This window comes from Capra hircus, chromosome 3 (genome assembly GCF_001704415.2).
Source record: "Capra hircus breed San Clemente chromosome 3, ASM170441v1, whole genome shotgun sequence".
In the NCBI taxonomy this organism is placed as follows: domain Eukaryota; kingdom Metazoa; phylum Chordata; class Mammalia; order Artiodactyla; family Bovidae; genus Capra; species Capra hircus.
The window spans coordinates 7,641,444-7,656,132 of NC_030810.1; the positions used below are offsets into that span (position 1 = coordinate 7,641,444).

The 14,689-nt window shown below is 56.0% G+C and overlaps 1 protein-coding gene across 3 annotated transcripts in view; it reads right to left on the bottom strand.

Moving 5' to 3' along the window:
• Positions 1-14,689, bottom strand: part of DGKD (diacylglycerol kinase delta) — a 114,741-nt gene that overhangs the window by 11,310 nt on the left and 88,742 nt on the right. For all 3 annotated transcript variants that reach the window (XM_018041036.1, XM_018041043.1, XM_018041050.1), the window contains 11 exons: positions 14,268-14,396; positions 12,516-12,612; positions 11,136-11,246; positions 9,527-9,623; positions 9,294-9,401; positions 8,220-8,333; positions 6,734-6,868; positions 6,350-6,501; positions 5,415-5,526; positions 5,241-5,333; positions 4,294-4,413 (listed from right to left, as the gene is read on the bottom strand). In XM_018041036.1, the coding sequence (XP_017896525.1) occupies positions 4,294-4,413; positions 5,241-5,333; positions 5,415-5,526; positions 6,350-6,501; positions 6,734-6,868; positions 8,220-8,333; positions 9,294-9,401; positions 9,527-9,623; positions 11,136-11,246; positions 12,516-12,612; positions 14,268-14,396 (1,268 nt within the window). The remainder of the gene's footprint in view (positions 1-4,293; positions 4,414-5,240; positions 5,334-5,414; positions 5,527-6,349; positions 6,502-6,733; positions 6,869-8,219; positions 8,334-9,293; positions 9,402-9,526; positions 9,624-11,135; positions 11,247-12,515; positions 12,613-14,267; positions 14,397-14,689) is intronic.

Genomic DNA, 14,689 nt, shown 5'->3' on the forward strand with positions numbered 1-14,689 from the left:
GTACATCATGAGAAACGCTGGGCTGGAAGAAGCACAAGCTGGAATCAAGACTGCCGGGAGAAATACTTCAGTACACAAGCCTAAAAGACAATGCTGCTCTTTTTAAAACGTAATCATGGCACCATGACCACACCTGACACCATTCACTTAGCTCTAATGAATTCGTTTACATCACATCTTCCCAACTGTTCCAAAGGTGCATCTTCACGGTGAGTCTGTCTGAATCGAGGCCCTAGCAGGGTGCACAGGGGACACCCAGCTCCTGGGCTCCATGTCTCCTGTCCCTTCACCTGCAGAGACCAGGCGTCTGCGTGGAGGACAGGGTGTCTCCCTGGCCACCTCCCGACACAAAACGGCCCTTTAACTCTACACATCCCAGCTAGAATTCTTTTATAGATAATTCTTTCATCAGTAATTTTAAGAAAGAACTTTTATGGATCTACTGATAATATTCAATTTTGGAATCCAATGTGCTGGTTTTTAAAAAAGGAAAATGTTTGAAAGTTCTTTGGGGATGACCCAGAGAGATGTTGTGAGGAGGGAGGTGGGAGGGGGGTTCATGTTTGGGAAGGCATGTAAGAATTAAAGATTTTAAAATTTAAAAAAAAATAAAAAATTTTAAAAAATAAAAAAAAAAAAAAAGAAAGTTCTGGAGATCTGTTTCCTAACGTGAATATACTCAACACTACTTGAACTGTACACTAAAAATGATAATGATGTAAGTTGCGTATGTGTCTTTCTTACCACAATAAAAAAAAAATGAACTGAGATAACGTCCATCTTTTTCTAGCTTTGACACTTTCTTATATACGGAAATTACATAGTCCTTGACAAATTTTTCCTTTGGAAATAAAATTTACTTTTTCAAGTTGTTCTGTGGCTATTCTTTCTAAAATATCTTGAGATTTAAATTTGTGTAATTTAAATTTTTTTCTGAAAAATCAAAAGGTGTACTGAGATGCTGAGACTCACTGGCATTCCTTCATGGGTGCTGGAACCTGATGACTCCCACGTCCGCTGCTCTAGGCCCCTTATCACTGCACTTTGTTCCCTTCCCCCCAGATTACATTCGCCAGAGGGTAGTTTATTTTGCTTTCGTTTCAAAGAACCAACTCACAGGTCTACCACTGGTTTCCTTCTCAGATAAATGGTCTCCGATCTTTATCAGCAGAGCTGCGGCAGCTCCCCATCCGCAGCGCCCTTCGCCCTTCATACTTCACCTCTTCGCCCCATGTGTGGGTGGGACAAGCCAGTCTGGAATGCCAGCAGATTTTTTAAATATCCTATTGTCAACAGGCAGAGAAGGCGATGGCACCCCACTCCAGTACTCTTGCCTGGAAAATCCCATGGACGGGGGAGCCTGGTGGGCTGCGGTCCATGGGGTCACAAAGAGTCGGACACGACTGAGCGACTTCCCTTTCACTTTTCATTTTCATGCATTGGAGAAGGAAATGGCAACCCACTCCAGTGTTCTTGCCTGGAGAATCCCAGGGACGGGGGAGCCTGGTGGGCTGCCATCTATGGGGTCGCACAGAGTCGGACATGACTGAAGCGCCTTAGCAGCAGTAGCAGCATGGACAACAGGAAAGAAAGCAGAGTCCCCCTTTACAGAGCATAAAATCCTCTCTATAGAGAAACACAATACATATTTGTATATAAATTCTACATACACAAATTCTATCAACTTTCTTTGTTCAGATGTTGTGATGTGGTGACTTTCACCATGATTAATCAGGGACTGATAGTGAGAAGTCACACTACCTAATTGGGTTTCTGACATTTCCTATTATTTCAAGAAGTTTTAGCTTGACACATTTTATGTACATCAATTAAGATTAAAATTTGAGGGGTAATCACTAAAAGAACATGCAGAAGAGCACATATTTCCAAACTGGTAGAGGGGATAAACAGAACTGTGGGAAGGAGAGACTCATCAATGAAAAAGGAGAAAGGAAACAAAAAGTGAGACAAACAGCACAAAAGATGGGGAAAATGCGTCTAAATATGGTAATCACAGTAAATGTAAACAGACTGGACTCTCGTACTGAAACAGTACAACACTGAATAAAAACCCAAATAATGCTGCCTACAAGAGAGACACTCCAAATGAAGCTTGAAAGTATGAAAAATAACATGTCAAACAAGTAGGCTTGAAAATGAAAAGAATTAGTAAAGGTCCTGTTATAATGATAAAACCCTAAATGCACCCAATGACATAGCCTCAAAACGCATAAGGCAAAAATACACAAAACCACACACAACACAAGACGTCTACATTCATGGTCAGAGTGTTCAACAGAAACTGACAGATGGAGCAGACACAAAAGCAGAAACAAAAAAGAAAAAAAACAAACAAAAATACCGCAGTGAGGACTTACTGATGTAGAAAACACAACTGCACACAAGGAACATTTGTAAAAACGGACCATCTGTTGGGCCACAAAGTTAGTGTCAATAAATTTCAAAGGACTGGCTATATACAAACAACTGCCTTTGAACAGTGAAATTAAGTTAAAATAACGAAAAGAAGTATTAGGGGAAAATTTCATCCATTGGCAAATAAACAACATACTTTAACTCATGTAAATGCTATATTAGCATATGATTTTATCATTACTTTAATCATAGTTTATTTCAGAATTATGTGGTATATAACAATATGATTGTTAGTTTTTACCAAAATAAGTGATCTTCTACCACTTTTGCCTTAGGTATGCAATTCTATTTTTATTTTAATATTGTTACTTTGCATTGTTTATCATCTTCTTGAAACTGCTTTATTTTTACTCTTTCTGGGTCATAATTTTTCATTGCGTGTACAAAAGAGAAAACTGGGTTCCTGTGATCAGTACTTGGTCAGATTTTTTTTTTAACACAACCTAAAGAATCATTTGCTTTTAAAAGGAGAAGACAGAGTACTTTCTAATTGTTATGCTGTTAGCGCCATCTTTACTAGCTCCTTTATTGTCTTTTACAAGAGGGGTGACATTTTGGTTTTGTGTTTTTTAGTGATTCAGAAAGACATGAACCCTTTCAGTTTTACCAGAAACTACCTTTAAAACTTGGAGAAGACAATGGCAACCCATTCCAGTGTTCTTGCCTGGAGAATCCCACGGACAGAGGAGCCTGGCGGGCTGCAGTCCACGGGGTCGCAAAGAGTCAGACATGACTGAGTGACGAACATACACACACACCCCTTTAAAACTATTTAAGTTTTTACAACAGAACTGATGACCTTCCTCAGATTATTAATGTCAAGAGCGTCTCTCACCTCCTCCCACCACAGGAGAAGGTATTTAAAGTGCTCTCCCTCCTCCATCCAAGCCCTCCTTCCCTGCTCCCCCTGCCAATGCCCACACTGCACAAATCACAGGCTAGGCTGCGGCTGCGTATTTTCTTTGGGACTTTTATCATATTTATAGCTAACTATTTAACACATTTTGACGAGGCTGGCTGGGCTCTCTAAACCAGAGTCCTCATCCTTACGCTGCCAAGTTGTGCTTCTCAGCTGAGAGGCCCTGGTCAGTTTTCCACGCGGGGTGTGCCCTTGTCAACAGACGCCTGCGCGTGCATGAGGAGCTCTGCACTGCTGGGCCGTGCCCTGGCCCACGGTTCTAACAAGCGAAGCCCACGGCAGGGGGCCCAGCGTTCGGTGCCCAGCCGTCCTTCACCATGTGAACTCTCTCCCGCCACCCCTGCTCTACCCTCGGGAGGATGGCCTCTCGGGTTGGCCCCCGTCCAGGTGCTGCCCCCAAACCACGCCCAGCGAGCACCTCTCCTGGGCCCACGGCCACCTTGCCTGCTGCAGGAGGCACAGCCCCGGGGTGCACCCAGGCTCCCGATATCTCAGCTATAAGGCCCATGCAAGCTGTGCTCCCTAAACACACGTAACAGACAAGTGTGACCGGGAGTGGAACACGGCGCCCCGACCCCGACGACAGACGCCCAGCAATCCGCAGGTCAGCCTGACAGCATGCCTCCACGCTGGGGGAGCACAGTGGGGCCGGGCTTGGCCTTCTCTCTACCTGGCCCCTGGCCGTCCCACAGTTCTGAGGGCAACAGTGTCCCAGTTGTCGAGGGTCATTCTCGACAGCAGTTCCCAGATCCTTCCTACCTACCAAAGTGGGCCTCCATGCCCTGAAGGCATTTTAACAGAGACGCATGTTTACCGGGGGTCAGATCAGGGGCTGCAGGACCAACACCATCTTCACCCTGAAGCCGCACAGGGACTCGGGCACGGAAGGGGCAGCCCCGTGTCCAGGGACGCCGTGCTGAAGCCCGAGACCCACATACCTCTTCGTCACCAGGCTCCATGGGCTGGCACAGCCAGGGCGTGTCTGCCAGCTTCCTGAGCTGTTGGTCCATCTCGGTGAGGGCAACTGTGAGCCGCTCCTTCTGAGGGGGATCCAACTGCTGCTCCAGGGACAGAGAGATGGAGGAAGGAGACACAGCGGTTACCAGCAGGGCGGGGCCGCAGGGCCCAGGCAGACAGAGAGCCTGCCCAGGCCAGGGCCACTCTCAGAGAGCTCTTCTAAAAGCTTGCCAAGAAACGGAGTCACAGAGCAACCCTCCAGGGCCAAACTCGGAACCTCCACTTGTAAGTAGCGCCAAGTGAGAGAACGGAACTCCTCTCATAAGCAATAGGGCAAACCAAGCTCGCCCGAAAATCGCATCGGCAGGACTCACAGGTCACCTGCATCAGCGTCCTCGGGACCCTCTCTCAAGGGGAGACCAGACCGCCTGCACCGGAGCGCAGAAAGCATGTGGGGTGCAGAGGCGGCTGCGTGAACGTCAGGACAGCGTGGAAGCGTGGAATGAGAGCAGAGTGCGGACTGGACTCTAGGGCATTTCTGCACTGACTTCACCTCCCTGACCTTCCACACCTTCGTTTCTTACAAGAAGGCTGGCCGGGCACTCTGAGGTCTGCCCTATTCTGGCTTCTGCAATTCAACAGAAGTCCAGCTGGGTGCCTCCCCGGGGCTGAGTGAGGAGGGGCGGCCGGGTCTGCGTGCCGGGGACAAGGCCGGAGGCGTCCGCATACCCGTGGGCCCTGAGGACAGAGGGCTGGGCACGACACAGTGGGGCCCTGACACCCTGGAGTGGGTGTGGCGAGATGGGCCAGAGGGTCTGAGCATCACTTCAGGGTCAGGGCAGGGCCCTCTGAGGAGCCCTCACGGTCGGGAGCCCCGCACGGAGACGTGCTGCCCGTGTGCGTCCCGAGGGTCGGCTCCCCAGCTTACCAGGGCCAGCCTGCCCGCAAGCAGCAGCTCTGTCTCACTGCGCAGGGCTCGGACGTTATTCACCATCTCCAGGACGAGGCTGCAGCTCAGCCCCTGAGAGGAACCAGAACAGAACCATGGAGACAGCCCAAGGGCGGGCGGGGGCGGGGGGCGGGGGCAGGAGGGCGCAGGCACCTCTGCGGCTCTGGGCTTGCCGTACACTCGGTCCATGGACTTGGAGCTGGCGTTGACGGCGTGGGCGAGCTCCTGCTCCACGTCCTGGTGGGACTGTGCTAGCTCCCGGATGCTGGAGAGACAGACACGGCGGCAGGCCCGTCACCTCCTGACCAACGGCGGGGGAGGCCTTAACCGGGAGATCTGACGACAAACTTCCGAGCTTTTCCGGAGACTCACCCAAGGAGGTGAGTGCCCCAAAAGAGGATGGAGGTCTTGTGAAACCTCCAGAGTAGGAAGCAGAGGAGGAGAAAGCCAGGAAGGGAGGAGAGGCCCATTGTGGGGAGCACCAGGCCTGCATGCAGCCTCAGGAGGGGGGCGGGGAGGGGAATAGGGTCCAAAGACAGAGCCAAGGCGGCCGGGGGGTCCGGGAATGTGACAGCTGCAGGCACAGGCCACCAGGCTGCCGCAACCGTGCCAAGGTGAGGGGGCCGGACACAGTGGGAGCCGGGCAGCGGGCAGAGCAGTGACCGCCGCGCGGGAAGGTCCACAGTGGCTCTGGGGGCTGAGAGGAGAAGGAAGCACCTTTGGCTGCTTTTTTTTTTTTTTAATATTTACAAGGTTTGCTTCCTAACCGCAAGCCTGCTCTTCGGCATGAAGTAAAGGAGGCAGTAAGTGGACTGTTCTTAGGAATCCAGGACGGCTTTACAGTCCAAGGTAGCTGGCCCTTAAAACGCCTGTGGGTTTGAGGCTCCCATGTCCTTAAGCCCCAGGTAACATCTACAAGACCATCAGTGGCAAGCACAAAGTGCAGGGTGAGCCAGAGCTTGGCTGGCCAGGCCCCGTGATGGAGGAGACGGCACGGAACATGCGGGAGGAGTGTCTCGATGCCCGCGGCCTGGCACGGATCTGGGGCCTCACTGGGGGAGCTGACCGCGGAAGGAGGGGGCGCCCACCTGTGGATGAGGGCGCCCGCCGCCTGCCCAAACTGGTCCATCTGGGTGGCCTCCTCCTCGGACAGGATCCCTGGGTGCAGGGAGAAAGGCGGGGCCCGGGGCAGCTCGCACTTCTGCTTGTCCTCCCAAGACTTGAGGGTGTTCTCGAAGGCCTAGGACACAGAACCAGGGTTACACACGCTGGCGCGAGCACACGTCCAACAGCCAATGCTGCTGGACACTCATGAACAATCCCGGACAGGGACGCAGACGCCTGTTTACTCTGGGGAAGAGGGCACGGTCCTAGGAACCCCAGGCCTGCTCACTTAATCTGGGGGAGAACTGCGTCAATGCCTGGAATCGAGCACTCAGGCGTCAGGTCCCCAGGGACAGGCGCCGTCTTACCCGGTCCCTGGTGAGGGTCTGCGCACGGTTCTTGTGGACGATGCGGATGTACCCCGGGGGCTGCACCCAGGCCTCGCCGTCCACCTGCACAGGCACGCCCTCGTCGCCCAGGATGGAGATCTTCACCGTGCGACACTGTGAACACACCAGGCGTGGAGTGCCTCAGTGACCTGCGCGGCTTCCGGGCTCAGGGCACCCCCGCCTGGGGCACAGCTCCTGGAGCCCTGCCCCGCCGCCCCGCACCCGGGGTACCCCGCATCCCTGACCGCCGCCCTGTGGGGAACTCGGTGCTCAGACGCCAGCACCGGGCCTCGGGCAGGGTCACGCAACCACCCAGAGCTGTTGGGTCCCTGGGCACATGGGGACACACCCGGGACGGGGCCAACTCCCACCAAGGGCTCCTCTTTTCAACAGAAAATGCTGCTGAACGATTAAAACTGTGACATCCATGCAGCCCATGGTGGGACAGAAGGGACTGGGGCTCAAGATCCATGCAGCCCACGGTGGGACAGAAGGGACTGGGGCTCAAGATCCATGCAGCCCACGGTGGGACAGAAGGGACTGGGGCTCAAGATCCATGCAGCCCACGGTGGGACAGAAGGGACTGGGGCTCAAGGTCCATGCAGCCCACGGTGGGACAGAAGGGACTGGGGCTCAAGGTCCATGCAGCCCACGGTGGGACAGTAGGGACTGGGGCTCAAGGTCCATGCAGCCCACGGTGGGACAGTAGGGACTGGGGCTCAAGGTCCATGCAGCCCACGGTGGGACAGAAGGGACTGGGGCTCAAGATCCATGCAGCCCACGGTGGGACAGAAGGGACTGGGGCTCAAGGTCCATGCAGCCCACGGTGGGACAGTAGGGACTGGGGCTCAAGGTCCATGCAGCCCACGGTGGGACAGAAGGGACTGGGGCTCAAGGTCCATGCAGCCCAAGGTGGACAGAAGGGACTGGGGCTCAAGATCCATGCAGCCCACGGTGGGACAGAAGGGACTGGGGCTCAAGGTCCATGCAGCCCACGGTGGGACAGAAGGGACTGGGGCTCAAGGCAGCACGCGCACCCGTCTCTGTGCAAAAAACACAGCCCTCCCCACTGCCCAGACAGACAGACGCTTCCCAGCCCGTCACCAGAACCTCCCAAGGGGGACCCGCCCCGTCTCCCCCGAGCCGGGCCTCAGAGAGGCCAGTGGACACACGCTCGGCCTCGCTCCTGGACTCGGGTTGAGGCTCCTGAGAGCAGCAGGGCCAGGCCACAGGCAGCCAGGCCCGCCTCGGCTCACCCCACCACAGCAGGAGGAGCCCCCCCAGAGGGCCAGGGGGGTACTGGGGAGCAAGCCAGCCCCGGTTTGGAAAGCATTTTTCAGAGGTCAAACACAGCAGACGAGAATGGGCTCTGGACCGGGAGGCGGCTCTGCACGCAGATGCCCACCTGTCTCAGGAGCATAGATCTGGGCCAGATCCCTCCCGCCTCCAGGACCGAGGCCAGTACCTGGGCGATCCGGTGATGTTGCAGCTTTATGACCCGGGAGACGGCCATCTGCATGCTGCCAAACACCGCGACCACCTCCAAGATCTTGTCGTCAAATGATGGGGCTGCGAAGGTCTGCAAGGGCTGGCGTCAGAGCTGACCTCTGCTCCTGGCCTGAAGACCCCCCCACCCCCTCCACACACACAGCCGCCTCTCTCTGGGGACTGCTGTGCTGAAAGCCAAACGGGCCCACGACAGGGAGCTGCTGGGGAGACGCTGAGGAAGGGTCTCCACTCCAGACCTGGAAAGGCAGCAGCCTGGATCGAGTGCTAAAAGCCAGACGAGCTCACGACAGGGAGCCGCTGGGGGGACGTTGTGGAGGGGCCTCCACTCCAGACCCGGAAGGCAGCAGCCTGGATCGGTGGCAGGCCTGCCTGCCCCTCAAACACGCGGGGCCTAGGGCACGTGACTGCCTCTCTTCCTGGGTTCCCGCTTCTGTGAAACGGGGCTGACACCAGTACGTTCCTCCAGGGTCTCATGAGGGCTGTGACCTTGGGCACCGTGCTGACAAGCGGGACCAGCATGGGCCACGAGGGCAGTCTACATTAGCTGTCCCGTCAGCTGCCGTGTACTAAGGGAGGGCCCCGGTTAACACCTGTCCGTGCCCCTGCAGCACAAATCCCAAACTCCTCCCTGGCTCCTCAGACCTCTCTGCACTCCGCCCGGGGTGCATGCCATCGGAGAATGTGCCCCTCCCTGACACCGACCTGACCTGTCCAACCCCAAGACAGCCCCAGGCCTCCATGCAGACGTCCCCTCCCCCTGGACACCTTTCCAGATGACCCCCAGGGCAGGTCTGACCCAGACTCCAGGCACACCTGTGACCACACCTGCCCTACTTGGGGCTGGGGGGCTGTCTCTCTCTCCACTGCACCCCCGCGGCCAGCACAAGGGCGCTGCCCCGTCCAGCCCCCGGCCCGTCCACAGAGCACCCCCAGAGCGGGAGGCTCCGCCTCAGCTCCCAGAGGGGCCACCTCTCTGGCCACTCTATCCTCGCCCGCCCAGCCCCGTGCCGCCCGGCAACCCCGTACGTACATCATCCTCCTTGGTGCCCCCCCAGAAGTTGGTCCCTCCGGCGTAGCTGGGGATGTTGAGGACTGCAATTCCCTGCAGACTGGGGAGGGGGATGGGGCGCCCGTCACACTGCGCGGGGGGACGCGGGAGAGGAGAGGAAAGGAGAGAGAGCCGGTGTCAGGCAGGGCATCCTCCCCGGTGCCTGCCGCGGGCCGCGCTGTTCAGGAGCAGGGCTGGGGGTGTTGCCCACTCACCTCCAGGAGGACTTTCTGCTCCAAGTTCTTGTAGGTTCTGTGCAGCAGCTCTCTGGTGCCCAGGACTCCGTACCACATCATGTTCTTGGTTCGACTCCTGGGGAGGAGAGCACACGGCCGGCCAGCAGTCACCTCCTCGTAGCCGGCCACACCAGGCGCGTGTGCCCAGCAGCGACCGTGCGAGACAAGGAGGGGCGTGCCTGTGACACACCGGTGTGAGACAAGCGAGAGAGACGCTCTCGGGCGTGAAATTCTACCTTTTAAAACTACCGCTCCCAAGAAGCAAGCCTCTCCTGAAAGGTAAGATACCACAGAGCCTCACGAAAAATGTGCAAATTACTTTTTCCAGCTATAAAATTATGCTTGTTGTTCAGTCACTCAGTCATGTCTGACTCTGTGACCCCACAGACTGCAGCACGCCAGGCTTCCCTGTCCTTCACCATTTCCTGGAGTTTGCACAAACTCATGTCCACTGAGTTGGTGATGCCATCAGACCATCTCATCCTCTGTCGTCCCCTTCTCCTCCTGCCTTCAGTCTTTCCCAGCAGCAGGGTCTTTCCCAATGAGTCAAACTTGGGAAGTGCAGGAAAGCACAGAGGTGCACTCATAATTCCCGTGTGTCAGCGCTGATGGGAAACACTCCAGCGTGTGTTCCCAGTCCTTCCCAGGAACCTGACTTACAGCTGAGATAGCGGAAACCTGCGCTTCACCCCCGTGGAGGGCGCCGCCCCAGGTCCTGAGCATGAATGACCACATCGGGGCACCTCCCACAGTGGTCGCTGAATCGACACCTCTGATGGGTCACCTCCTGCCCACACTCCCGGGCTCTATAACGCTCCCGGCTATGGCCCTTGGTAAAACGCCCCTTTGCCGACCTTCCCCTGCTTCTTCAGACCAGATGTGTAGAAATGGCAGCTTCTCAGTAGGTCTTCTCAAAGATGCAAACTCAGGCAAGGTTATGTCAGGATTCCCAGTTTCTAAAAACCATGCTCCATGAGGCCTTGCTCCTTCACCTGCTTTGTTCTGCTAAACGACATGCATTCCAATAATGCCTCTCCAGCTGTCTGCACTGATGAGGGCCTTTTCACGTGATGGGGGCTCCATTACGCACTGGGTGGTCGGGGTGCCCCTGGGCACGTCTGAGCCTGTTTCCGACACTTGAGCCCCAGGGCGCCCAGGGTTTTGAGCTCTCATGACTGGTTCTGGTTTTCCTCTGCATCGACGGCTGTTCTCCCCCAGACTCCACACCAGCTCCTCTAATGGTCCCCCGCCAGCTGATGGCCACCGTGGGGAGGGAGACACCACTCGCCCTCCTCCCTCGGCTGGGGGGAGCAAGCACATGGTGATTTAGGGGGAGAGCCTGAGCACCCCTCGGGGCTGCCCCTGCTCTAGAGACTGAGAGGTGGGCGAGCCCTGACCCCTCCTGCAGGCGACCCGCGGCTGCCCACAGCTGCGGCCACAATACACCGGTGCACCTGCCTTCCAGCGAGGTGCTCAGGCTCTGGGTCTGGGCTCTGCCTAAGTGCTCCACGTTCCAGAAATAACCCCATGGCCAGAAGGGGAAACCAGAGCCCACGTCAGAACAGGCATGCCCGGGGGCCGCACCCACCTGCACTTCTCTGGGTGCTCGTCACGCTTGTTATTGAAGTCCAGGGAGATCTTCGCGTCCAGGCCGATGCCGAAGTAATTGTTCATGACACACTTCTCCGTGTAATACTCTCTGCAAAGAGGGGTTCAGGCCAATTAGAACAGCCCTGCGGACCAGCCTCTGAGTGTTTCTTCCTGAGGACAAAACTTAGCTTTTGGAAGGTAAGGGACAGTGAGACCAAGAGGCAATTCACACACCGTAAAATCTACCCATTTAAAAGGCCCAACCCAATAATGCCTTGCATGGATTCACAATCACTACAACCAACGTCAGAGCAGCTCGTCCCCAAAATGAAGCCCGCAACCGTGAGCTGTGGGCCCCGGAAGCACTGCCGGCTTTCTGCCCTGTGGTGCTGCAGGTCCAGACGGCTCCCAGGAACAGACTGACACGCGCGCAGCGTCTGTCCCCGTCACCAAGCGCGCCTGCACGCCACGGGCACCAGGCTAGTCCAGCGCGGCGCCTCAGCCGGCAATGGCCCATCTGGGCTGTTGAGCCCTGACTTTTGAGCCCTGACTTGTGGACACACGCACCCACGCTTCGGTGTGGCTGTGTCTCTGTTTCACTTTTCCTGGGAGTCACCCCAGGAAGGGACCCGCTGGGCCACATGGAAACTCTGGGTTTGGAGGCCATGCCTGACTCTCCTGACAGCGGCCGCACTAACTCTGCTCACCACACCAGACACACATGTGGGCACCCTTCCATCCCCTGCCACCAGCCCTGGCTGCCCAGAACCTGCTATCAGCTGGCTGAAAGGGAAACCTAGGGCCTTCAAAAGGCCACATGTCCCGCAATGGCCTCTATACACACAAGGACAAGCTGCACAAAAGCCCGTGCTGCCTTTAGACGGTGGGCAGAGGACAGGGTCCGCGGCAGGCAGAGTCCAAACCCAGGACAGCATCTCCCGGGAAGAGCGAGGAGGGGCGTCCAGCCTGGGACCTGCATGGACCGAGGAGCAGCAAACCCACAAGGAAGGCAACGCAATGCGGTCAGGAGGTGGTGCCCACGCAGGGCCAGCCAGAACCCCAGAGAAGACGACCAAGAACACGGCACAGCCCGTCTTGGTCTCTGAACCTCAGAGTCTCTGAACCTGCCGAAGCCTCAGCACACCAGCACGTTCGGAAGCCAGAAACACGTGAGCACGGCCACCTCCCTTCCCAGAAGTTCCAGCCACCCTCCGCCCCTGCAGCCTCACTCTTTCTGGATTTTCCCTACTGGCCGACAGTAGCTGAAAAAGGATCGACTGGTCAACTGCTCATGAATTTCTCAAGTTATTTCCGAGTCAGACTTCTACGCACCAGGATTCAGCTAACAACACGCCCGCTTGGTTTACCCCATACTCACAGGTTTTCTGGTTCAGAGTTAAAGGGATCGGCGTTAATTAGTAATCGGCTGATGACTGAGCCTCCAGGCAGCGTACCAGACATCCCAGCACGAACATCTGCTGGGGAGAGAACAGGAGGAGACCGCACTGGCTGGGGGCCCTTGATTCAAGAGGGTGATGATCACGTGTTCAGAGAGCATTATCATAATAAGGCGCTTCTAAAACATCACATAAAGATGTCCAAACTTTGACAATTAATAGTCTCAGGTCAAAAACCACTCTCCTAAACCCACACTGGCAGAACAAAAATAAATACTGGGTGGTAACCGATGATGCGTTAGAAAAGAGTTTATAACGACAGCTGTCACTAAAGCCAAGAAACTCCACCAAAGTGATCTCCGCTGCAACTAGTCTTAGGGTTGGGCCAGTCACTCCACTGTTAAGGCTAAATCCATGAGGAAAAGTTGCACATCAAAGAATCCTCCAGGTGACCAGAGCCCTCAGATACCTGCTCCAATTTTTTCAAGCTTATGTCATGAACAGTAAAGCTCAGACAGAGCCCTGCTTTTGGACATTCTGCCGGACCATGCCGTCCAGTAACATCTGTGCTGCTTACCAACCAAACCTGTCTCATCCTCTTGTCCCCAGAACTTCTAGAATTTTATGGTTTTTCCTGAGGTCATGTATGGATGTGAGAGTTGGACTGTGAAGAAGGCTGAGTGCCAAAGAATTGCTCCTTTTGAAGTGTGGAGTTGGAGAAGACTCTTGAGAGTCCCTTGGACTGTAAGGAGATCCAACCAGTCCATTCTGAAGGAGATCAACCCTGGGATTTCTTTGGAGGGAATGATGCTGAAGCTGAAACTCCAGTACTTTGGCCACCTCATGAGAAGAGTTGACTCATTAGAAAAAACTCTGATGCTGCGAGGGATTGGGGGCAGGAGGAGAAGGGGACGACAGAGGATGAGATAGGTGGATGGCATCACGGACTCGATGGACGTGAGTCTGGGTGAACTCCAAGAGACGCTGATGGACAGGGAGGCCTGGCGTGCTGTGATTCATGGGGTCACAAAGAGTCGGACACGACTGAGCGACTGAACTGAACTGAACTGACTCACCTAAAAACTGCAAAACCACTTATATGAGCAGCGTGTGCTCAGCCTGGCCCAGGAGGCCCAGAAAGCTACCGGAAGTGAGTTATGGGAGTCCTCTCAACGCTTTCAACCCCTCAGATCACTCCTCCGTACTGAGAACACACAGTGTTCCCCCGCCCCGAGAAGCACCAGCAGGAGCTGCCCCAATGTGACGATGCGATTGTGGGCTCAGTGCAGGCAGGGGCAGCCCGACCCTTCTGGTGGCCAGCTGTGGGTCAAGCTGGGAACAACGGGGTGACCATTGGCTCTCCACCACCCCCTGCTGGCCCTCCCTTTTCACTCAGCCCAGCTCCTATTTATCCCTCAGCACCCAGCTCGGGCATCACCTCCTCAACGACTTCTGCCTGGGACTCTAGGCAGCGACCTGGGAGCCGTCTGCCCTGTGTAATACACCAGGGCACTTTTCACAGAGCCGTGACAGAACCCTGAACTCTACCTGTCCTGCCCACAGACTTGTGAACTCCTGGAGTGCAGGGACCTGGTCTCGCTGAGCCCACAGACCCATGCCAGGCAGTGCAACAGCTGCTGGCAGGCTAGCGCCCAGCCTGCGGCCCCCCGCCCCCCAGACACGTGGGCCGCTCTGAGGGGCTGGGGAGCCTGGCCCACCCGGGGAACACTCACTCGGGAATAAGATCTTCGTGTTCAGCGCTGGCAGGCCATCCCGGCTTCCTGACTGCAGAGGCAGAGACGCAGAACCACCTGGCGACAAGCTCCCTTTGCTTATCAGCTTCTCGCAGGGGGACTTGGACACTGTCAGACAGGACAGAAGACAGGCCACTGAGCTTCCAGCAGGCTTTGTCAGGGAGGGGGCCCACGGACGGGCCAAGCCAGGCAACCAGCAGCCACACACAGCGGTCAGCCAAGGAGAGAGGCCACGGGGCTCGGACGCCCCCCAGACATGGGCCACAGTGGGGGCAGAGGGGCCGGCCCCAACCACGGTCAGGCTGGGGTCTGGGCCTGGGCAGAGGGCAGTTCCGCATGGGAATGGGGGTGAGGAAACTCCGGGGCAGGCTCTCCCGGCAGCTCATAAGGCTGTGCACTGG